We start from the raw sequence: 26,346 nt of genomic DNA, 5'->3' as shown, positions 1-26,346 counted from the left end.
CATTTTTCGCATTTTTTTGGAATATATTGACATTTTGGGTTTTCTAAAGATTTTTTAAATTGATGAATATGTAATATTTTTCATTTCATAAATACAATTAAAAATAGTAAAATAAAAAAGAAATGCAGAAAACAGTATGTTGGCCGGTCCAATTACCAGGCGCCGGAGCCGAGATGTTGCTTCGTCTCGCAATAGGCAAGCCAAGGTCGCACCCACAGATGCGTGGGATGGAAGCCCAATACGGGCGGGCCTAAGCTCAAAGGTCATCAACGATGGCATGCAAATATTAAGACATATAAATAAAGAGACTTAAAACGATATTAAGAGGTAAATCCTATTAAAGATCGTTGGCACTATTCTTCCGTAGGGTATCTTGCTTATTGTGAGAGCCCCGCTTCACTTCTGGCGCTCTACTAAACTGGGCAGCCCAACACTATAACCTCTAGAGTGGTTTTGGTAAGGTTCTATAGATTGGTTCATACCAGTTTCAGAATTTCCTTTTTGCCTTTTTCTTCTTCTTTTGTTTCTCATGTACTTTAGTCCATTAAATTTTGTATTTATTAGTTTTTCCTCCTTTTCTTTGAACGGGCCGGCCCAATGTCGAGGGCTTCACCTTGTTGTCATGGGTCTAGTTCGTGAGAGCTCCTGTTCGACGCTCGTTAGCGTCAAACAGGGGAGTTTTCGCTGAAGGTTTTGTGCAAGCGGGCCGGCCCATTCCTAGGAGTCGAGGGAACATAATAAGAATGGAAAAAATACCATCATATGATGGAGTCGAGCTCTCGACCTAACTCTGGTTAACAGTGTTGCCAACCACTGCATCAAGGGACTGGGCATGTCTTTAATGACGGCGCCACCCTTGAAGTGCTATGTGCACCGGCAGATCGATTTTTCTTCCTTAGAAAATGAATAATGTTTTTTTGAACAAATTTCAAAACTAGAATTTTAAAACGTATTTTTTAAAGAACGTGAAAATTATTAAAACATGAATACAATTATGAATTCAAACATTTATTGATTCTTTTACGTACGATAAACAAATTTTAGCTATATATTGAACTTTTTTTAATATACGTTGAACAACTTTTAACTGCACATTGAACATTTTTGTTATAAACACCGAACAATATTTAAAACACATTGAACATTTTGGTGATATACGATGGACAACTTTTAAATATACATTGAACATTTTATGTAATATACGCTGAACAATTTGAACTACACATTGAACATTTTTGTGAAATACGCTAAACAACATGTAAATACATGTTGAATAATTTTGTGAAATACGATGAACAATTTTTTGAATTGTGAACAAAATTTTAAAAAGTGAATCAAATTTGAAACTGTGAAGAATTTTTGAAATCATGAGCAAAATGAAAATGTTTTTGAAAACAAAGGATAAAATAAAAACGAAAAAGGATAAATAAAAGGAAAGAAATAGAAGCAGAAACAGAAAAAACAAACACAACAAAAAAGAAAAAGGAAAACGGAGAAAACCAGAAAACCGGCAAAAAGAAAAAAAACAGAAAAAAATCGGTTGACGTATCCTTCTAGAAGGTTCCAGAACCATTTTGCCTCCTTTGACGCTGGAATTGGGCCGGCCCGTTTCACGGTGCACTCTCGAGCGCTTCAGCGGAAGCACAGTAGTATCTGGACGCTCGCGGGCGTCAAATAGGAAACGCCCTAGTCCTTATAGGTCTATTTGACTGCCCTCGAACGACATCGGGTCGTCGGTGGGCCTGTGGCTTCCACGGCCGATGTTGTGCAAACAACAGCGAAGTTTCGAGGAGGAGGAGGCCGCGCCACCACTTGCCACCACCAACACCCTGCAGCACTCACCACTCTCCTCTCCTTTGATTCGGTCGCTTCTCGTTGTTGGTGCCTAAATCGACGCATCTACGCCTGCCATTGTTGTCACCGCATTCAACGCACCCAGGCCCCAGCACCATCACGTTTCGACGAGGAACGAATTGCGCAACCACCTCGTCCACTTTTCACCGTCCTACCTGCCTCCACACGCCACAACCGTCACACTGTAGCACCCCTCGCGCTCGTCCCCCATTTTGATTTGGCCGCTTCTTGTCGTCGACGCCTAAATAAACGCATATAATATCATCGCCAACGTTGCTGGATTTGGCGAGGACCAAACTACGCAGTCACCTCGACCGCTCCACACTGCCTCACGGCATGTCATCCTCTCAACACTTTAATCTCGCCCATCGACCGATCGCCAGCACAACCATGTCCGTCGGTCGACCGGGCTCAACCCTCGCCCAACAGCTCGTCGACGAGTCTCTATCGGTAATCAAGTGTGATAACTAGTGGCGGCTGGTATTGTGGCTTGTCACGAGCTCGCCCAAACATCCTAGATGTGTTTTCTACAAGTGTAAAATGGACGGAGTGAGTACAATTTTGTACGACTGTTCTTCGGATCCGTAGCAATTTGAAACTCGTTGTTTGCTTAAATTTTATGTAGAAAGGATGCAAGTTTTGGTATTGAAAAAAAAAGTACATTGATTTATTGCTATCAATAAGCGTGTAACTGGTTTTTTTATAGGATAAATGTGTAACTAGTTAAAGGATAAGAGGCCATATAGATGGTGTTTGGTTCTCTAGTCCTATGACTTTTTCTAGTCCCAACTAAAAAGTCCCTAGTCCCTAAAAAGTCATTCCCTGTTTGTTTCTAGAGACTAAAAAGTTCCTAGTCCCTTCGTAGAGGTTATTAAATGACCATGTTGCTCCTAGTATATAGAAAAATAACAATCAAACAACACCATGGGGTGGCGGGCCAATGGGTGCATGAAGGGGCATTGTTGGAAAAGTTCTAAAAAGTCCTAAAAAGACTCTCCTTGAGAGTCTTCTTCATTTAGTCCCAAATGACTAGTTTAGTTCCTAAAAAGTTTCTCCGATTTGGTAAAAAAGTCTCTAAGAGACAAACACCCCCATAGAGGCCTAAATTAAAAGGGATGCTCTATCACCCAAAAAGTGATGCCCGGTCGCCAAATCCATTTTATAAAATAGAAAGATTTTTAAAACAAATCCTATATACTTAAGAAGTTCAACCCCACTACTTGATTTATCTCAACATGCAGCATAGACACCTCAGCATCCAATTACATCCAGCCACATCCACCACTACCTCATTTTCCTGCATTCTGGCGAAGCCACGTCATTGTTTCAGTTTTCCTTTTTTTTAGTGATATCGTTTCAGTTTTCCTACCAACGCCGCTCCCTCCATCGAGTCGCTGGCTGGATTTGTTTTTTTTCTTTTGTGCTGGCTTGATGCGTAACCCGCGTATGTTTCTTCCAGGTGGGTTCTACGATTTTATTTTATTTTTTTGCACATGAACGTCTAAGCAATCCTTTTGATACGTGGGCTGTAGCCCATGTCTGTTAGCTGCCCATGTAGTCTGTTCGACTAGGTCGCTCACGAGTCACGACCATCTTCTCCACTGCGACTCTCATCCTCATCACTGTCGCTATCTCTTCCCATGCCATCGCCTTTATCTCTTCCGCAGCTACAGATGCACATGAAACCGTAGCATTCATCACTCATAATTATCTTGCCCTCCATTACCAGGATAAGTGCTAGACTGTTATTCTCCCGCACGACCATCGATCTACCTATCCTCCAACACCACTCTGGGCGTTTGGATGCTGGTTAGGCCGTCGTTCCGTTCCCGGACACCCAGATCATTGAGGAAGAAATAGATGAATAAATCTATGAGCGTGGTTGCTCTCATCCAGATCCGACACGCCCGCCTGTCTGCCTCGCCTCCAACTTCTTCCTTAGTGTGGGACATGGGCCGAGCCGTCGTTCTGTTGCCAGCCACCGACAATACCAGATCCTCAATGACCTCCGTCGCCCTCGACGGCGAGGAGTCTGACTACATAAGCAAAGATGACTTCCAAAGGGACTCCACCTTTGGGGCTTGAGCATCAGCTTATCATGAGACAGGAGTACCACATGCTTCTATGTGGTTGGGTTGTTCGGATTCTGGCTTGGTGACCGCTTCCCAGTCCCCACTCACGCCTCCGATCCCCTCTAGGTTAGGATATCAACTCTCAGTGTACTTCAGGGAGATGCTCTTTAACTTGGACATAAGGTAGCAGATATCAATTTGGAGTATACACTGCGATTTTTATTTTCTCCATTTGTCTGAGTCAAGTGTTGAGTGCTAATGGAGTATATGTCTCTCTTTTTTCAGCAATATAGTGTTTATTCTTATTGGCATGATGCCTACCAAGGGGTTGCCAAAATATATCAATCAGACCATCTTACTTCTTACATATGTATTCATAATGCTCCTTTTTTTTCTTCCACATGGATATGTTTTACTTGGTGGTAGCCTGAATTTGTTCCTGCCCAATTAAACCTTTCATTTTACCATCTTTGTTGCAGGTTCTGCTGTATTATACTCACTACCAAGGTGCAGTACGCGTCAAAAACTACCAAGGTGCAGTTCCTTTTCCTTAAATTTGAATGTATGCTAGCTGTTTCCGATAGCTTAGCATGAAAGTTTGCAATTTGTTCAATTCAATATGTTACTACTGTTCAAGTGCTCCTCCCAATAGTTCATTACATAACAGTTGAATTTCATGCCATTGATTAGAAGCACCGACAGTTATTATACATGATTGTTTTTTATCAAGTCCATTCCACATCTTCATGTAATATGTAGTTGCAAATCCAAAGATGGTTATTTGGTGGTTGATGCAGTTTCAAATTAATTGTGGTGGTTATTTGTATTAACTTGAAGTTTCCTAACTGCCATTTTTTTGTTCTTTTTACAGATAACAGAAATTTCACATTGTAAGGATAACTTTTCGTATGAAGTTCTAGGAACCAGGACAAACTCTCACATTGACGAGAATAATTTTTCACGTGGAGTTTTAGGGACCAAAACAAACTGTAACAATTAGCCACAATTTACAATTTACATATATTAAAACAACTTCTATATTAGGATGCTTAGTGTCATTTCCATTGTATTTGAGACTTCTTATGTACGTGATGTTTTTCTTTAGATTTTTTCCATGCCTATTGATATTTTATAATTTTTTGTCTGTAATTTTTATAATTTGTATCTATGCATCATGTTTCGCAGCAACACGCGGGGTATCATAGCATTGTCTTCTTTTTTTGTGCAAGAAGAAATAGGGAGAAGCTACAGAGGGTACAAACATAGTTCCAAACTTTTCGCTGTCATACATTCGACATGATCATAAGCCTCTCTTTATTTCTGAGAAAATCATGGATCTATAAAGAAGAGAAGCTACAAAGGGTACTTAGCATTTTTCAAATATTCCCTGTGATATATAACGAGAAGCCTGTCATAGCAGTTCCGTTTTCCATAATAATTTACATTTGCTTTCATGACTAACCATGCTCAATAAACTATGGGAAAAAGATAGACTTATATTGCTACTATTTGCACTAGCTTCCATTCATTTCACATTGTTCAATACTTAATTTTGATCGCTTGTGCAAGGTGCAAACTTCTGGGAGCACACCTGCAGAATCACTTGGACAATGTATTCTTCTTTGTTGAGCACAGAGTGCAAGCCGATATCTGTCGTAAAATCATTCTCCAAGTAGTGTTTGGCAACAAAAATCATCTCAAAATTATGTATCTACTATGCGAACATATTTATTCGATTTATGTATCATATCATGTGCATTCACCAAGTGTTCCCGCAGCAACGCAGCGGGTTATCATCTAGTATTTTGAGAAGTTCAACCTCATGCGATATTTGGTCATTAATGGACTGGGCATGCAAATTTCTGAATAAGATAATGTAAAAGTCAGGAGCTGTAAAATCATGGCAATGGGAGTCGGTGCTATAAATGATCAAACCCTACGCATTCCGGCGACCCCCAGTGCCCCCTCTTTAGTATCTTATCCTGGATTATCCGTTTGCATAGTGTGCAGTAGCTGGTTCGGCACGCCCAACAGAAGACATACTTCTCATCATCCTGCATGACATCAATAAATTAGTTAGATGCATAGAGAGGCAAATCAGTGGTGTTTAGATTGGTCACGGGGCACCAGCAATTGGAAATGGATAGAATTCTGCTCTACTGATGCCCTGCTCCATTAAATTCAGAAGATATGTCTTGTTACCTTGAAATTTGTTTCGCGACATTTGGGGCATCTTATGGTGCCGCCCAATGGTTGTTTTTGAGCTCGCATCTGAATTCCATTCTGTAGTTCAATCATTTGCTTGTCCCAGTCGGTCATATCTGTAGCCTCGAAGAGCCGACAGTTCCTGAATCAAACAGATTTGAGGGTTTTCAATCGCACATGCACATAGGTAAGTAAGACAAATATCATGGATGGATTCCCTCATAGGGGTAGGAATATTTGATGTTGTAGGAGATAAGACGACCTACTTGAAGTGATCATAGCCATTGATTGTCTTGCAGCAACGAAAGAAAAATAGCTGACCACAACTAGTGCACATCACTTTATTGCAGCTTGCACTTTTGTTGATGGCCATTCGACAATTTGGACATACCCGAACATCTTTGTACAGTTCTCTGATGTTCAGCATTTCCTGTGACATCCCCCTTTCATTCAACTTGCCTGACGCCTTCAATCGTAAAATTATAAACAACAATATGCCCAGTAAAATAATGGCATTACATTACTATGGAAAATATTTTAGTTGCATCTTTACCTTCCGGCGCTGGAGCTTTTGTTTTGGAGTTAGACACTGCTTCCCTGGATGCCGTACTTCCTTGCAAGAACCGCAGAAGGTAAATGAACATTTCGGACATTGTGCGTTGTTATCCTCATCTTCCATGCAGCCGAGTGTTCGACAAAAAACTACCAGTTTAGGGGTTCGCGTCCCACAGAACTACCACATTTTTAAAAGTGGCCGAAAACTACCAAAAAACATAAAAACATGACTAAAAACTACCAGGTTGACTGAATGATGGTTTTGACCGTTTTAATCGCGATTCTGACGTGAGTGGCCCACTTGCCAGGCGGGCGGCCCGGCTAACGGCGCGCGCGCGGGGCCGTTAGAGCCGCTCGTCGGTCGCACATGGTCGGACCAGGTCAGACCTGGCCGGCCGGCTCCCCATTCCCCACCCTCTCTCACTCTCCCCCGAGCTCCTCCCTAGCCCTAGCCGTCGCCAGCCATGGCGGCGGTGCATGCAAACTCCGGCGGCGATTCAGGCATACCTCCGGGCGGCAGCGCGACGCAACAGCCTTCTCGGTCCGAATCTTATCCTTCCGCGGGCGGCGCGCAGCAGAGGTTGGATTGGTCGGTGCCGGTGCGACCACCGTCGACGACAAGAAGCAGAGCTCAAGGTCGGCAGAAGCTTCCTCGTTCTGCGGGCGGCGGCAGGTATGGCATAGTTTTTTGCATGGTTGTGAGATTCAGAGATTCAGAGAATGAGTAAATTAGGCTAGTTTTTTGCATGGTTAGATTCAGTTATGGTGACCTTGCAAATTTTGTTAGTATTGTGCATACTTTGTTGTGTAAGAAACTGAAAAAAGCAGTTTGATAGAAACTCAATATTGTGCCTAGTTAGGTTCAGTTATCCTGTTTTCAGTTAATAAAGGTATTTCATTTTATAATCTTCAGAATTGATGACCCAAAGTGGTCAATTTGGTTCCATTTCAATGCCATAGAATCTGTGGTTCGAAATATATACCAGTCAGACATATCATATTTGACAATGCTTTCTCTTATTGAGAGTGAGAGCTTTGTGGCTGATGATTATATGTACTATGTATTTGATGAGGAGAAAGGATTAGAAGGTTTAGATAAAATATGTTGTGAAGATGATGTGCAGCAGATGTTGGCACACTCTCATAATGAAAAGTTTCTGAACATAAGAGTAGTGGGAGTTCTTGAGGAATGTAATGCAGATGAAAATCATGAAAACAGAGATAGTTATTTTGCTGAACATTGCATTAACACTCAACAAAGTTGCACTAATTTGGTGGATATAAGCATGGACAGAAAGGAAGAGCTGAAGAAAAGCATGGTGCAGAGAGAGGCTGACTTTAACTATTTTGAAGGTGACACTGATGTGTCAGAATTTGTTTCGGATGATGAAGCTGCAAATTTAGGTTCAGATGGGAACAATGTGGATTTTCGTTCAGAGTATTCATCTGAAGATGAAGTTGCAAAACAAGATACAATAGTGGTACAGAAACTAAAGGTAGTGAGAAAACCTGGTCCAACCAGTAGATCCCACCATGAGGTTGAGAAAATGGAGAAAGCAGATTGGTTCCCTGAAGCAGATGAAAAATGTTTCCCTCGTGATTATGGCATCAGTGCTGAAGAAGATGAGCCTGAAGGATCCTATAAACTACCAAGTGATAGGAAGAGAATGAATAAGAAGTTGAAAGACAGGATATGGTATGATCACAAACTTCAAGCACTAGTAGAACAGTTCTATAAGGGCTTGTGCTTCACCACTTTGTATGAGTTCAGAGATGCACTTAGGGATTTTCACATTAGGACTTTGAGAAATTTTCAGTACCACAGAAATGCCCCAGATAGGATTATTGTTTGGTGCTCAGAGAGAGCCGCCCAGGGATGTGATTTTTATATATGTGCCTCTAAGTTAGCTCATGAAAAAACATTCTGCATCAAGAAGTGTGATATGTTGCACACTTGTGGAGCATGTGCAGAGTCCACAAAGGTTACTACTAAGTGGATGTCAAGGTCAGTAGAGGCAGCATTGAGAGAAGACATTAGATCTCCTGTGGATGCATTAATTAAGAAGACCAGGACTAAGTTTTCAGTGGATGTATCGAGAAGTGTGGCATATAGGGCAAGGAGGAAGGCTCTTGATGTAGTTCAAGGTGACCACAAGCAGCAGTACTTGAGGCTCAGGGATTATCTTCAAGCAGTTCTTGACACAAACCCAGGTAGCAGGTGTATAGTAACAACATTTGAAGATCCAGAGAACCCAGCACCTACTCCTAGATTCAAGTATATGTTCTATTGTTTAGCAGCTTCAAAGGAAGGTTTCCTTAATGGTTGCAGACCATTTATAGGTCTTGATGGATGCTTCATCAAGTTAACCACTGGACAGCAAATTCTTGCAGCCACAGGAAGGGATGGAAACAACAATATTTATCCTATAGCTTTTGGTGTGGTTGATAAGGAAGATGGTGAAAGTTGGAATTGGGTTTTAACTCAATTGAGATGTTGCATTGGCAGTGGCAACAAATTTGGAACATACACTATCATGTCTGACAGGCAAAAGGTTGGGAAGAATTTCATTGAGCAATTTATGTTATTACTTTTTTAATTATTTCATTTTGTTCAATTGTATTAATAATTCGTGAATGTACAGGGCTTGCTTAAGGCAATAAATGAGGTATTCCCTGATTCACCTCAAAGGTATTGTCTTAGGCACATATATGCAAATTTTCAATCTGCTGGATTTAGAGGCCAGGAACTAAAGAAGTGTATTGACAAGGCTAGCTACTCCTACACTAAACATGGGCATGAACTAGGCATGGTAGAGCTGAAAGCACAGTCTGAGGATGCTTGGAAATGGCTCAAGAAAATTGAGGTCGCTACTTGGGCTAGGTTTGCTATGGATCATAATTGCAAAACAGATTTAGTTGTGAACAATATAAGTGAAGTCTTCAACAAGATGATACTGGATGTTAGGGCCAAACCAATAAGGACAATGTTTGAAGGGATTAGGACTAAGCAAATGATCAAGAGGCAACAAACTAGGGAGAAGTTACAGATTAACAGGTGGACAATCACACCAACCTACTCAGAGATTTTAGAAGAGAACAAGCAGTATACCAAGTATTGCCAGGCTGACAGAGCTGGTCCAACAATTTGGCAAGTTACTAGCAAAGAAAAACTATATTGTGTGGACATGGAAGGGTATACATGTGACTGCAAGAGATGGAACATGACTGGTGTACCTTGCAGTCATGGCATATCTGTACTGACAAAGCAAAAGCTGCATCTCGAGGACTATGTCAATGACTTTTTCAATAAGCCACTTTATTTGGAGACATACAAAGAAATTATATACCCTATTCCTGGTCCAGATTTCTGGCCTCACACAAACACTCCAGACATTCAACCTCCTGTGTTCAAAGAAAAAGCAGGCAGAAAACAGACTACAAGGAGGAAAGGAGAGTTTGAAGTTCCTGCCCCAAGAGACACCAGTAGGATGGGAACAATTACCTGTGGAAATTATGGGTTGAAAGGACATAAGTATACAAGTTGCAATAAGACTCTTAGGCCTAAACTGCAAATGAGGAAAAACAAACACTAGGTAATTATCAAGCATTAGAGCAATGTTTCCTTTTACATAGTCTAATCTAAGTTAAGTTGGACCTTTAATGTAGAAAAACAGGGCAGTCTATGCACCTGCTCCATGTGCTCCAGTACAAACTCCAAGAGCACCAGCCCCTAGTGCAAGAGCACCAGCTCCTGCTGCATCAGCACCAGCACCACATGCAAGAGCACCAGCTCCTGCTGCATCTGCACCAGCTCCTACTACAATAGCTAAAAGGGGTAGGCCTGCAGGTGGAGGGAGAGGCAAGGGATTCAGTGCACCAATATCTGTTGCTGCAACTTCAGATGTTTTGGCTGGTAACAAAAGGAAGAGGTTTGCAAGCAGCAGATTGAGGGGTTATTTCTATGCAAGTGGTAACTGACACTATAAAAAGGTAGAACTTCTCTCTTTGAACCTGTTTGAATAAGTTTAGAACCTGTTTCACTTTGTTTTGAACCTGTCTGTACTTTTCTGCATGAGTCTGTCTGAATTTGTGTGAACCTGACTGAACCTGACTGTACTTCTATCAAATTTGTGGTGTAACATGGGCCTGATGGTGGGCTTCCGTGTTGGACCTAACTAACCCACCAAGCCTGCCACACTGTCTACATAAGAGAGGCCACCAGAAACCATTGGATCCTTGCGCCTCATTCCCCTTGACCAAAACCTAGCTGCCACTGATGGATCCACAGTTAGGAGAGGTAGTTGATGAACAAGACAAGGTTGCTAGGGCTGAAAGGAGGGGCCAACCATCGACCAAAGGCACAGGAGCGACGCCAGCGGATTGCTGCCATGATTATGGCGGAACGCAATCAGAATGACGTGAAGCAGTTCAAGGAGGTGTTCCCAGAAGGAACCAACATCACAGATGAACTAATCATCTGGTGGGCTAGAGACAGGGCATCTTTCTGTCGATTCCAAGCAACAAGGAAGAGATTGACTCAGATCCTGGCTGCAGCAGAAGGAAGACAGGATTGGGATTAGTTCAACGCGGTAGTTTCTGACTAAATTGTGGTGTTCTGAATCTGCTTGTCTTGTGCTCAATATTGCCCTGAATCTTGTTCTTAGTATTGCTTTGAATCTTGTCTTGTTCTGAACTTTATGATTGTAGTGAAGGATGCAGTTCAGGAGATGCACCAACCGTAATGAAGACGATGCAATGTGGCTGCCTGAATCTATGTTAAAGACTATGCTTATTTTCTGAACTATCTATGTTTCGGTTGTTGAAAAATCTATGATAAAGACTATGCTTATTTTCTAAGAACTTATGCCTGAACTTATGCCTGTATCCATGGCACAATATTTTTAAGTCTGAACTTATGTCTGAATCCATCTATCTGCATTTATCTGAATGTTTCTATACTTGGGCTTTGCTGAAATGTGATTTTTTGGCACTCTAATTTTTGAAATACTTTGACCATCAACTACTCCACTATTTGAGCACACAAGTTCCAAGCTGCTGGGTTTCAACAAAGACTTTAATTGTAGCACAACTACCACCATTTCTCATCACTCAATCTACCACTTCCCCACTGTCACACTCCACCACACTTCCTCCACTCCAACATTTAAGTAGCCCAACAACTCACTCTCTATCTCTCTCTCTCTCTCTCTCTCTCTCTCTCTCTCTCTCTCTCTCTCTCTCTCTCTCGAAAACCTCACTCCACCTACATCCATGGCTGGTTCTTCCTCTATGCCAGACCCATGGCTGAACCCCTTCCCCACCGGCAAGGGCTGGGTTGCTGATATGTCTCCAACGTATCTATAATTTTTGATTGCTCCATGCTATATTATCTACTATTTTGAATGTTTATGGGCTTTATTATACACTTTTATATCATTTTTGGGACTAACCTATTAACCCAGAGCCCAGTGCCAGTTTCTGTTTTTACCCTGTTTTAGGGTTTCGAAGAAAAGGAAAATCAAACGGAGTCCAATTGACCTGAAACTTCATGGAACTCATGTTTGGAAGGAAAGAAGCCCAGAAGACTTGGAGTGCATGTTGGGGGATCTGCGAGGAGGTCACGAGGCAGGGGGGCGCGCCCACCCCCCTGGGCGCGCCCTCCACCCTCGTGAGCCCCTCGTGGCCCCCCTAACATACTTCTTCCGCCTATATATCTCCATATACCCTAAAAACATTCGTGAGCAGAATAGATGGGGAGTTCCGCCGCCAGAAGCCTTCGTAGCCACCGAAAGCCAATCTAGACCCGTTCCGGCACCCTACCGGAGGAGGCAATCCTTCTCCGATGGCCATCTTCATCATCCCGGTGCTCTCCATGACGAGGAGGGAGTAGTTCTCCCTCGGGGCTGAGGGTATGTACCAGTAGCTATGTGTTTGATCTCTCTCTCTCTCTCTCTCGTGTTCTTGAGGTGATACGATCTTGATGTATCGCGAGCTTTGCTATTATAGTTGGATCCTATGATGTTTTCTCCCCCCTCTTCTCTCTTGTAATGAATTGAGTTTCCCCTTTGAAGTTATCTTATCAGATTGAGTCTTTCTAGATTTGAGAACACTTGATGTATGTCTTGCCGTGCGTATCTGTGGTGATAATGGAATACCACGTGATTCACTTGATGTGTGTTTTGGTGATCAACTTGCGGATTCCGCCCATGAACCTATGCATAGGGGTTGGCACACGTTTTCGTCGTGATTCTCCGGTAGAACTTTGGGGCACTCTTTGAGGTCCTTTGTGTTGGTTGAATAGATGAATCTGAGATTGTGTGATGCATATCGTATAATCATACCCACGGATACTTGAGGTGACATTGGAGTATCTAGGTGACATTAGGGTTTTGGTCGATTTGTGTCTTAAGGTGTTATTCTACACTACAAAAAAAAGACACATCCGTGACATTTTGGGCCGAACAAAAAAAATTTCTGTCATACATATGACACTTCTATGACGATAATTGTGACAAAACCCTGTATCATCATAGATGTGGTGGGCTCCTACTTCTATGACAAAAAATCATGACAGAAAATGGGCTTTTCGTCCTGGGCGGGCCGGAGACGCAGCTGCATGACATTCTTTGGGCCGTCCATGACGGAAAAAACCATGGTAGAAGCGAGGGGGAGGAAAATTTCGGGGAGTTCCCGGTTACAGTGGGAGGTCGGGGGCCGAGTGATGCACGTTTCTCTCGTACACGTACGCGCGTGTGTGCGAGGCGTTGGCTCTAACTGAACCCGAGCGAGGCGTTGGGCTCTAACTGAACCCAAGCGATTGCACTGCAGGCTACGCGTTACTGAACCCGAGCGATTGATCGATGGCTGTTAACTGAACCCGATCGAGCGATTCCTTCGCTACTGCTGCTAACTAAAGCCGATCGATGCTGCCTCTGGATGAACAGTGAGCGTTGTGGGGGGGGGGGGGTTGGATGAACAGTTCCCGGTGGGGTGGATGAACATGACCCCGTGGTGTTGCCTCTAGATGAACAGGACCCCGATCGATCGAGCCGGTTGGGGCTGGATGAACAGGACCCCATGGAGGGCTGGATGAACAGGACCACCCCGTGGAGGGCAGGATGAACAGTAGACGGTGGAGGGCAGGATGAACAGTAGCCCATGGAGGGGTGGTTGAATAGGAGCCCGTGGAGAGGGTTGGTTGAACAGTAGCCGGTGGAGTAGCGCACGGTGGAGGCTGGATGAACAGGAGCCCGTGGATGAACAGTCGTAGGTGGAGGCTGGAGGAGGTCGACGGTGGATGAACAGTAGCTCGTGGAGGTTGGAGGGGGTCGACAGTGGAGATGAACAGTATCCCGTGGAGTCCTATTTTGCGATACGCCACACCCCTCCCGATGAACATGACCCTCGTTTCGACCGTAGAGCTCCAACACAAGTCCGTTTCGTCCGTTTTACGATACGCCACACCCCTCCCGATCAACAGGACCCCAGTTTCGACCGTAGGAGGTCCGTTTCCTCCGTTTTGCGGTACGCCAGACCCCTCCCGATGAACAGGATCCTGTTTCAAACATGGTCGGTCGAACACAAGGCCGTTTCCTCCGTTCTGTGTTACGCCAGGCCTCGTTTCCATCGCCTGTTCCATCCAAGCCCCCCCCCCGATGAACACGACGCATTCCGTTGCCTCCCCATGAACACGACGACGATGCTGTTTCTCCGTTCCGACCCAGCAATGTACACAAGCCCTGGCCATACATATGCGTGAGTAGGCGTTCGAGACCCCGCCTGTATGTACACATACGTGGTCGTATTTTCTTTCTTGCACCCTGGCCGCTGTACGTACGTGTACATGCTACGTGCGCGCCTCTACTACGACACGTGCGCGCCTCTACTACGACACGTGCGCGCCTCTACATCGACCAGTATGTACGTACACATTCGCGACCAGAATGACAACGCTACGTACGCTTCGACCAAGTGGGTCCCGACTGTCAGGCACTTCCTTGACTGCGAAGATGTAGCTGGTGGGTCCCAGCAGTCAGGGTTTTTTTTGCCCGGACGCACTTCCTTGCGTGCGAAGATGTAGCTGGTGGGTCCCAGCAGTCAGGGGGAAACGTTTTTTTCACGAAATACAGTGGCCCGTCCGGTGGGTCCCAGCTGTGAGGTGGAGGAATCATTATTTTCCGCGTAATAAGGAGGCACTTCCTTGCTGCAGCTATGGACCCAGCTGTCAGCCTCTCCACGTATAGTCCGCGTCCCATGGAAGTCGTTCCTTGACCATGTTGACCACGCCGCACCGAGAGCACCAGGGCGATGGACGATGGCGAGGCCTAGGAAGGGGACGACACGGAGGCAGGGAAGACTCGGCAGTTGTTTCCCACGCGGAGGGGAGTATGATTGTACGAGGGTTTACTGGTTCATCTGCTGTCGCCAGAGAATAACAGCAGGTGTGGGTGAGTAGAGGGATGGCTAGGCCAGCGATGGGAGTACGGTCGGGCGGTGAGGCCTGCGCGGCAGCACAGCCGGCCGCGAGGAGGAGGGAGCAGGCAGTCCCGCCGGCCCTTGTTTGAGCGGCTGGAGCAGGAAGAACAGAGATTGAAGAAGCACGACGGCCGTTGAATGGGCATCCAACAGTCAGTGCTTGTGCGTCGACCTTTTTTAGGAAAGCCTCAAATCTATGGAAAACAGCATACAACCCATCTACCATTATTTCTAATAATTTACATCCCATTTGCTAATTCTTAAGGTTTTTTGGAGCCCATATTATTTTTGTTAGCATTACAGCCAATATTGTGGCAACGGTTAAAAAATTATACGAAATTTTGCATATTTCGGTGCGGTCCGAACTATTTTTAATCCCGAAATTTCGACTCACATTCAAACTGATTTTAAAAATAAATGTATATCAATATAAAATCCAACAAATTCTCCATGCATAAAAATTAATGTAATTTAAAATCTTGAAATGAAAAAAAGATATTTAAAACTAATTGCCGGTTTGATGTGTTTTAAAAATGTACAGCCCATTTCTCATTACTGATGGGCCATTTTCTCGGCCAGCCGAATGAAAGCTATCCTCGTCTTGAAAGATTTGCAGCCCAACAGGCCTGACAAAGCGACTTACTTCGCAAATCACAAAAAAACTGTGTTGTGGCCGTGGACCCAGCTGTCAGCCTCTCCACATACAATACTCTTCCGATGGAAGTCGTTCCTTGACCACGTTGACCACGTCGCGTGGAGAGCACCACGGCGGTGGACGACGACGAGGCCTAGGAAGGGGACGACGCGGCAGTGGAAGCCCGCACAGAGAGGACTAAGAGGGTTCACTGGTTCGGCTGCGGTGTGAGGCTGCCGTCGCCGTAGGGCCGGGCCAGCGGTGGGAATAGTAGGGGGCAGTGAGGCCTCTGCGGCAGCACAGCCGGCCACAGGAGGCAGGAGCATGCGGCACGACCGGCGCTGCTTTGGGCGGCTGGAGCAAGAAGACCAGAGGTTGAAGAAGCACTACGGCGTTGGATGGACATCGTATGGTCACTGGAGCTAGAATCGTTCATATTGACTAAGTTGACAAAGCCCTTCGTCCCCATCAACATAGTAGGCCACAAGTCAGCCTCCCAACAAGGTGGGTCCCAGCTAGCCGGGGGAGTATTCATTTTTTATGCGTAATAAGGAGGCACTTCCGGTGGGTCCAAGTTGACAGCGGGGGGAACGTTTTTTCGTGAAATATGGTGGCCCATCCGGTGGGTCCCAGCTGTCAGGGGAAACGATTTTTTTCGCAAAATACTGGTGGCCCCTCCGGTGGGTCCTTGCTGTCTGGTGGAAGAATCATTATTTTCCGCGTAATAAGGAGGCACTTCCTTGCTGCCGCCGTGGACCCAGCTGTCAGCCTCTCCACGTACAGTCCACGTCTGATGGAAGTCGTTCCTTCCATGTTGACCACGCCACGCCGAGAGCACCAGGGCGGTGGACGACGGCGAGGCCTAGGAAGGGGACGACGCGGAGCCGGTGAAGACGCGGCAGTGGATGCCCACGCGGAGAGGAGTATGAGGGTTCACTCGTTCGGCTGCGGTGTTGTCACATCCCTACTAGTCAGTTGTGCATGTCAGGACCCCGACTCAATGCCACATCGATCTAGCATGTAACACCTCATATCACTTTGCGGCCTCACGCACGGTATTCCCACGGGTGTCGCCTTACCTTTGCCCGGGACCGTTTGCGCCTTTTGGCACACGTATATGATAGTGTCGCTAGCATCCATATGATAAGGAGCCCGGGCTGACATGGCTAGTCGTAAACCCAAAGTGGCACAAACTTACAGGGACAGGCATCCATGACCCAGCATCGAACGTCTCGGTCATCAGCGGGTGAATCCAGGCTGTAGCACTGGGCAAGCAGGACTCCGGTGAACCGGGCTGTAGCGGGCTAACAGGACTCCGGTATTCATCGCGTGACATTTCCCCGAAGGGACAGACACAGGAACGAAGAAGGACACATGCCGGCCAGCCTAAATGTTCCGGAGCAGTAGCAAGCTACCATGGCTCGGTGGAAACACTAGGAGACATTTCCCGGTAAGAGAGGCTACTAAAGATAAACAACTAGATAGTCAGATCCCACACATACCAAGCATTTCAATAACATACACACAATATGCTCGATATGTGCAAATACAACATGGCATCACAACATGACTCTACGACTCAAGTATTTATTCAATAGGCTCCGAGGAGCGAGATATTACAATCATGGGTCTCATGACCCAACACTCAGAGCATACAAGTCAAAGCACAAGCGGAAGCTTAACATGTCTGAGTACAGACAACTATAAATGAAAAAGGCTGAGAAGCCTGACTATCTACCAGATCCTGCCGAGGGCACAAGATCGTAGCTGAGGTAACAAGCTAAACGTCGAAGTCCACGTGGAACTACTAGTGAGACTGAAGTCTCTCTGCAAAAACATAAATTAAGCAACGTGAGTACAAATGTACCCAGCAAGACTTACATCAGATCTATCTACATATGCATCATTATCAACAAAGGGGTGGTGGAGTTTAACTACAGCAAGCCAGCTTTGACTCGGTGGCTAACCTGAACTACGACTGCAAGTAACTCTTTTGAGGTGGCGCACACGAGTCCACATATTCACCATATCAATACACCACTATGGATCCGCTCCCGTCTCCCTACGAGAACGCCATCCATAGCACTCACGCTTATCTTGCGTATTTTAGAGTATCCACTTTCACTTGTCTATGAACTATGCAAGGGGTCCAAGTTTCCATATCCGAGGAATCCGGCTATTCGAATAGATGATGTTAACCCTGCAGGGGTGTACTTCTTCACACACGCTCCCGCCACTTACCGCCCTGTACACGTCATGTACCTCGGCAACCTTCAAGCGGAAGCCGGGCGAGGGAGTTGGCCACGACCTGACTAACCGAACAAGTCTCTAGTCCAGGTTTATCGCCTATTCGGGTTCCATCCGCAAGGAGATCCGGCCGGGGTGTCGCTTACGGCCCCAAACGATGTGTGCAGGGTTCCCAAGCCCACCTCGACGGGTGGATGTACGCTTGGTACACCGTGCCACTGTGCCTAGTCTGTCCCAAGCCCACCTGTACCGGGTGCCACTTGGTAGACTACTAACACTACCTACAAACACCAGAAACTAGTTGCAACTCCTGGACAGAGATCATGTTGATTAATAAGTCGAGAGGGGTCGAGTTACCGGAACCCAATGTGTGGTAGTAACTGGTCATGGATCACAAACACAGAACTCAGTTCCTGAAGACGGCTGCAATGAGACAACCCACCATGTACTCCTACATGGCCTCTCACCGCTACCTTTACCAAATCATGTTCACACACTTAGCTCACACACAACAGGACATGTTCACACGCCTCTGATTCATCCCCGATGAATCAGACCTGACTCAACTCTAAGCAGTAGCAGGCATGACAAACAAGCATGAATGAGTAGGCACATCAGGGCTCAAACAACTCCTACTCATGCTAGTGGGTTTCATCTATTTACTATGGCAATGACAGGTCATGCAAAGGATAAAGGGTTCAGCTACCGTAGCAAGTAACAAATATGTCGTTGTTGTCCTAATGCAGTAAAAGAGAGCAGGAGCGAGAGGGTAGGATTGTATCGGAATGAACAAGGGGGTTTTGCTTGCCTGGCACTTCTGAAGATAACATTGAGTCTTCATCAGTGTCATCGATCACATCGCCGGTACACGTCTATCGAGAGGGGACAATTACCGGCAAACAAGGAGAAACACAATCAATGCAATGCGAAAATATGATGCATGCTATGACATGGCAATATGAATGTGTTTTGGGCTAATGCACCTAGCTATGATTTAAATGAAGTTGGTTTGAATACATGATTCAAATTCCAACTCCATATATGATTATTTAAATGCCCTTTAATTGATTTGTGCTAAACAGCAGCTATAAGTTGTTCTAACATGCATGAAAATGGTACAGATGGATTCCTTGAATTTTTCTGATAATTTTTCATATATAAATTATTTAATTTGGAGTTACGGTTGAATTTCTATGAATTTTAGAAGTTTATACAATTTTCTGGAATTTATAAATCATTTCCTAATTTATTTTAATTCCAGAAAGGAATTATTGCGTCAGCATGACGTTGGCATGACGTCGGCAGGTCAACAGGGGCTGGCTAGGGTCAAACCTGACGTGTGGGGTCCACACGTCAGTGACACGGGTTAAACAGGGGGTTTAGTTTAGTTTAATTAAAGATTAGGGGCACTAGGGCCCACATGTCAGTGTCAGGGGGTTAGATTAGGTGGTGATTAGCTTAAGCTAATCACCTGATGGCGGGGTCCACCTGTCATGGACCCAGGGGAGGTCAAACCCCGGGTCAGTAGGGTCAATCCCGCCGGCGTCTCGACGCCGGCGAGGCCCGGGACGGTGGCGGCCGTCGGAAACACGCTACAGGGCACGGGCGAGGCCGTGCTTGGGCTCGTTGGAGAGCCCTTGCTCCCGCGTGTCGAACGGTGGTGGTGGCCGTGCCTGTGGTGGCCGGTACCGACGGCGGCGAGCTCGTGAGCGGCGGCCGGAGTTCGGGTGCGGTCGGGTTCGGCGCTGCTGCTCGCAAGCGAGGGAGCTGAGGCGCTGGAGGGGCTCTACGGGTCGCGGCAAGCACAACGGGTGCACGCCCGTGACCAAATGGTCACCGGGGCTTCGCCGGCGACGAGCCCGTGCGGCGGAGCGTCTCGGCTCCGGTAGAGGGGCGGCTAGAGCTCGAAATCGGACATGGGGTTAGGGGGAAACGAAGCAGGGGCTCACGGGGATCATGCAGGGAGGGTCAGCGAGCTCGGGGAAGCACGAACGGCGGCGAATCGACGGCAACCATCGGCGGCGATCGAGGACGAAGACGATGGCGTGGAGGCGATGCAGAGCTTCCCGAGGGGCTTGGCTTGGTGGGGAGGAAGAGGGGGTCGAGGCGGAGCTCCTGAGCTCAGCGGAGGGGCGAGGGGTGGCCGGTGGCTATGGATGCGACGGCGGCGCCCTCCGGTGGCTCTCGGTGGTGCTCCAAATCGAGGGAGGGAGAGAGCTAGAGCGAGCAGGGAGGAAGGATAGCGGTCGAGGGCGAGTGCGTGGCGCTCGGGAGACGTCCAGGGGGAGGAGGAGGCAGCCAGGCAGGGAGGAGGTGGCCGGGGCGCATGGCCGCGCGCGCCGGGTGCGTGCCCGTCCTCCTGGCAGAGGAGGAAGGCGACAGGGGGGGGGTAGCGGTGGCGGGCTGGGCCGATTCTGCTGGCCACCAGGTGGGTGGGCCTCAGGTAAGCGTCAGGTAAGTTTTCTCTGCTCTGTCTTTTACTTTTTTCTTCTGTTTTTTTATTTAATTTCGTTTTGCCACCGTTTTGAATTTAAAAATAATTCAAACAATGCCAAAAGCTCCTCTGAATATTTTTATTTTGCTAGATGGACTTTTCCAAAAGCTCATAAAATATTTCAGGGATATTTGAAATTATATTCTAATTATATGAATATAATTCAAATTCAAATAGCTAATGAATTAAATTCAAAGTCCCAAAAATAAATCCTTAAAAATGTTCAATATTTTGGTTGGGACCAGAACCCTTGCCAAAAATTATCAAACATTTAAGAAGAGCATTTTGGAACAATGAATGAGATTTTTAGGGTTTTTGCCCTTCTTTATTTAGGGTTTTGAGGCTTCCAATTTCCCTCAGTTCAAGTTTCAAAATTAAACATGATGCAAACACCAGGCAGCACCAGAAGCTAGGGATGTGACAACTCACCCCCACTAAACAAGAATCTCGTCTCGAGATTCAAGCGTAGGGTAAGATGAAGGGGAAACGCAAACTAGTATAATCTTCACGATCCAGGTTGCACTTCAAATGAACGTTGATTCGATCACCATCATTGTCTCGAAGTCTTGCTCTGAGAAATCCTGCCAACATGACATGGAGAGAAGAAGGAGACTCTAGAAGGGTCGATCTTCTCGAAGATCGAACAACTCAAGATTAACTCCCGGAATGTGGCATAGCAACATCTCTCGAGCTGAGAGACGAAGCATACCTCTAGAGGGATGGAGTGGAGCAGATGACGAGGTTCACTAGGTAGACAAAAAATCCAGACTGAAGAATGTGGTGATCGGTTGTCAACGTAGCGAGGAGTTGAATTGCCATGATACCACAACGATGCACCTTAGGGAAGGTGACTCGTAGAAATATCCCCTTAAGTGGCAAAAAGAATTACCTTTGATTCAGAGATCATTGAAACTCTTTAAACCAGCCTAAGGCAACTCTCGAGCGATCGTTTGGAGGGGGTCGGTAGAATGGCATACTCGGACTTGGATGATGTGGATTACCTTGTTGAAGACAATGTAATGGATGAATTTGCTTACCACCGGAAATGGAAGAGACCCAAGGTAGAATGGCACATTGGCGGTGCAAGCTGGGAACAAAATGCAAATGCTGGGAATGATTCTGGTAACTGGGGAAGAACCCAACAATAGAGAGTGAATTCACTGTTTGAAAAGGTCATAGCATTGCCGAGGAAACCGAGAGCATCCCAATTAGTGTCGACGATAATACGTAGCGCTTGTGCGTGCTCTCAAGAACTTGAGCATTTCCACAATCATTAAAGTTTTACCAACATCCGTGTCAAGGGTGCTGACAACACAACATACTACCATGATGGCTAATGATGGATGATGCAGATGCAAAGGAAGATAACACCTTCTCAGATTTCACCTTAGCGAGGCCAAGGAGACAAAATCTGGACGATCGACCGAGAGACATTTAGCACTCCGCTTCTAATGTTCTCCTTGATGTGCTAGTGTAACCCATTCATAGAAATGGTCTGGTATCTAGAACATCAAGTAAAGGTCGGACTTCAGAAGCAATAGAATCCATAAGGAACAATTACGGAGGTAAATCCTACGAAACCCTTATGGGGAGGTGGCCAACTTCCTCAAACAAGATACTACAATAATAGGTCTTCCGGCTGGGTGTGTTGGCCACGACATCCGCTTTACCGGTTATCGAGGGACCAATATTATAGTTCTTGGGAAATGTTCCAACCATCACATCTGCCTGAGATTCAGATCTGGTTGGTGTCAGGATATTCCAGACTCATCGAGTCTAGGAAGAAAAATGAAAGTTTGCAACACAAATCAACGAGATGACGTTGCGAGATTCTCGGGGAATGAACTACGATAGCAAGCTCCAAAACATGAGCTGGTTCTGCTACACATGTGTGAACACGCTGCCTCAGACAAACATGATCACATGGTAGTCTTATAATAAAACACTACCGAGTTCAGGTGTGGAACCATAATCGAGGATATTGAAGTCCTTGCATAAGGCATGCTCTTAAGAAGGAACTTCCTTTCCTTGAACAAATCAATCAGTGGTTTGGTGTGCTAGGGTATACATATGGAATGAAGATGATCAGTCTATCAGACCATAGAATACTTCGCACATGCATGATTGACTTGGGATGATTCCGGAGGAGCAAAACAAACTTTCTCGAATTCACGGCGGCAACTTACATCAAATGCACGTGAATCAAAGGAAGTCACTTCTTTCATCCAACATATACTTCATGAACGGGGCATGAAGAAAATGCTTACACAAGTTTCTAACACGAGCTTAATGTTCAACAAAATCATGGAGGAGATAAGGATGTTGTCGATGGGCTCGACAACAATTCATCCAGGTTTCCATAAAAATGGAATTCCATAATTATGAGAACAAGGTGATAGTATTGGTCAGACCAAAAGATATAGTGGTGTATGCTCGAGGGATAGCCACGAGTAAGACAACATTACGAACATCGTTGCTTCTGATTTGATTTGACGATAGCCCATACTCAATCAAAGGTTTGGGTAAGATAATAGATCCAACAATTGAACACAAGGACCAATTGATGAAGATATCATCTTTCTTGAACACACACACACACACACAAAAAGATATCCCTTAACATGAACTAAGTCGGACAAGCTTTTATCTTCCAACTCTCCAAGTTGTTGTTTAGCTTAACCAACTAGCTCAGAGGTATCCAACACGGATTCTTGGAGAAATGGTGGTTTACAGGAATAAACCAACTTGATCACGAGATCAACATAGCGGTCAGGCGACAACCTGGTGATACTTCCGAGAAGAAATTCGGAATATCACGAACCACCGATATGTTACTAAGCTCGAGAACAATCTTGCTTTTCAGGGCAAGACGATATGATCAAATGAGCGAGGACTTAACAAAATCCTATCTCATCAATCAAGGAGTGCACCAGGAAAATGGACTCGGTAGCACGATCAGTCTTAGAAGGATGATTCAAAAACCAACACGCTAAGAATGAAATTATTATCCTTTAACTACCAAGCAACAAGGTTGCTAGGAGTATTGATTTCACACATCACGATTCACTTGTCGACTTTCCGGTTACAATAACACAGGAACCGAGGAATGAACAATGATGGCAAGAAGTATCACTGTACCAAGAGTTCATAGGGTGGTGTGCAATTCTTATAACATTCCCGATAAAAAGATGGTAATACTCCAAGGTAGAGCAGAACAAAAGCTAAATTAGCAATTTGATCTGCGAAGCACAACTTCTTTGACTCGATCCTGGATATGGATGAGGTACTGGAGTTTGTTTCTCCTAGTCATTCAGGACAAAATGGCTTGACGGACCACAAGAGTAATAGGCATCGATAAACGAACGCACGCATACTCTTGACTATCATTTGATAGACGAGGGTCAGAATGCAACTAAAGAGGGACAACCCAAAGGAACATATGTTTTTCTGAGTTGTGGATGCATAGATTAGTATGTCGAGCAGAGCTCAACATGTTTCTTCCGGATAACCTATGCAGAAAGGTTGAACTGGCAGAGTCAGAATGTAGAATGGAGAACCCATCGAGAGCACTCCTGTTGTGATCTTTTGATCCAACAAACTTCTGTCGTAAGTGGTTCATGGTATTTGGAAGAAGGATATACCACGGACCTCGAGGACTAATGCAAAGGTTACTAATAATCTAAAGGAACTAGCAACACTATCAACATGAAGTAAGTAGGGTGAATCTTGGTTCGAAAACCCAGGAATAGAATGCCTACCAACTATGTGGCATCACGGGATGCCTTCGAGAATGATAGCAAGAATCATCACACTAGGACACAGAACATGGCTAGACCACTAGATGATCCCCTAAGGCACCTAGGGTCATAATAATAACTCCAACATAAATGTCAAGGCAATAAAGTACCTCAACTCACTGATTTGTGTGATTAATCTAACCAAAAGCACATCGGAAACAGGAGGAAGGGATTTGCAAATGCATCCGACTATTTAGAAACCTGGGATGACTCGGACAGCATAACGGCTGTAAATGCTCAAAAAGATTTGAGACAATCACAAAAATGGTGGCATAACCACTCAGAAGCACAATATCAAGGTTTGGAGATCAACAACTAACATACAGAAGTAGTAGGAACTGAACAGAGGCTTAAGTCCAACAATCTTATAAGTCTACGGATTAGTAACACGTGATCCTGATAGAAAGATGAGAAGACCTAGTTCCTTAACCCTGTAGGAAAGATAAGATGACTCAGATCAGAAGGCATAAGGTACAAGGAGTAAAAAGAGCCTTACGTTCCATCCCACAATCAATTCCCTTATATAACTAAAGCATTTCTAGACTCAACTTCGACCAGTTTGGCTTGGTAATCCTACAGGCAGTCAAGCTCTGATACCAACGCTGTCAGGACCCCGACTCAATGCCACATCGATCTAGCATGTAACACCTCATATCACTTTGCGGCCTCACGCACGGTATTCCCACGGGTGTCGCCTTACCTTTGCCCGGGACCGTTTGCGCCTTTTGGCACACGTATATGATAGTGTTGCTAGCATCCATATGATAAGGAGCCCGGGCTGACATGGCTAGTCGTAAATCCAAAGTGGCACAAACTTACAGGGACAGGCATCCATGACCCAGCATCGAACGTGGCGGTCATCAGCGGGTGAATCCAGGTTGTAGCACTGGGCTAGCAGGACTCCGGTGAACCGGGCTGTAGCGGGCTAACAGGACTCCGGTATTCATCGCGTGACATTTCCCCGAAGGGACAGACACAGGAACGAAGAAGGACACATGCCGGCCAGCCTAAATGTTCCGGAGCAGTAGCAAGCTACCATGGCTCGGTGGAAACACTAGGAGACATTTCCCGGTAAGAGAGGCTACTAAAGATAAACAACTAGATAGTCAGATCCCACACATACCAAGCATTTCAATAACATACACACAATATGCTCGATATGTGCAAATACAACATGGCATCACAACATGACTCTACGACTCAAGTATTTATTCAATAGGCTCTGAGGAGCGAGATATTACAATCATGTGTCTCATGACCCAACACTCAGAGCATACAAGTCAAAGCACAAGCGGAAGCTTAACATGTCTGAGTACAGACAACTATAAATGAAAAAGGCTGAGAAGCCTGACTATCTACCAGATCCTGCCGAGGGCACAAGATCGTAGCTGAGGTAACAAGCTAAACGTCGAAGTCCACGTGGAACTACTAGTGAGACTGAAGTCTCTCTGCAAAAACATAAATTAAGCAACGTGAGTACAAATGTACCCAGCAAGACTTACATCAGATCTATCTACATATGCATCATTATCAACAAAGGGGTGGTGGAGTTTAACTACAGCAAGCCAGCTTTGACTCGGTGGCTAACCTGAACTACGACTGCAAGTAACTCTTTTGAGGTGGCGCACACGAGTCCACATATTCACCATATCAATACACCACTATGGATCCGCTCCCGTCTCCCTACGAGAACGCCATCCATAGCACTCACGCTTATCTTGCGTATTTTAGAGTATCCACTTTCACTTGTCTATGAACTATGCAAGGGGTCCAAGTTTCCATATCCGAGGAATCCGGCTATTCGAATAGATGATGTTAACCCTGCAGGGGTGTACTTCTTCACACACGCTCCCGCCACTTACTGCCCTGTACACGTCATGTACCTCGGCAACCTTCAAGCGGAAGCCGGGCGAGGGAGTCGGCCACGACCTGACTAACCGAACAAGTCTCTAGTCCAGGTTTACAGCCTATTCGGGTTCCATCCGCAAGGAGATCCGGCCAGGGTGTCGCTTA

At 45.5% G+C, this 26,346-nt stretch overlaps 1 protein-coding gene across 1 annotated transcript in view; it reads right to left on the bottom strand.

Moving 5' to 3' along the window:
* Window positions 1-5,685: 5,685 nt before the first annotated feature.
* LOC123191873 (E3 ubiquitin-protein ligase RNF14-like) overlaps window positions 5,686-26,346 on the bottom strand; it is an 82,141-nt gene continuing 61,480 nt past the window's right edge. The window contains exons 3-7 of the mRNA XM_044604440.1: window positions 6,685-6,803; window positions 6,398-6,597; window positions 6,129-6,273; window positions 5,862-5,980; window positions 5,686-5,788 (exon numbers count right to left, since the gene is read on the bottom strand). Of these exons, the coding sequence (XP_044460375.1) occupies window positions 5,686-5,788; window positions 5,862-5,980; window positions 6,129-6,273; window positions 6,398-6,597; window positions 6,685-6,803 (686 nt within the window). The remainder of the gene's footprint in view (window positions 5,789-5,861; window positions 5,981-6,128; window positions 6,274-6,397; window positions 6,598-6,684; window positions 6,804-26,346) is intronic.

This window comes from Triticum aestivum, chromosome 2A (assembly GCF_018294505.1).
Source record: "Triticum aestivum cultivar Chinese Spring chromosome 2A, IWGSC CS RefSeq v2.1, whole genome shotgun sequence".
NCBI classification, from domain to species: Eukaryota; Viridiplantae; Streptophyta; class Magnoliopsida; order Poales; family Poaceae; genus Triticum; species Triticum aestivum.
This window is presented reverse-complemented; position numbering and strand designations above follow the sequence as displayed.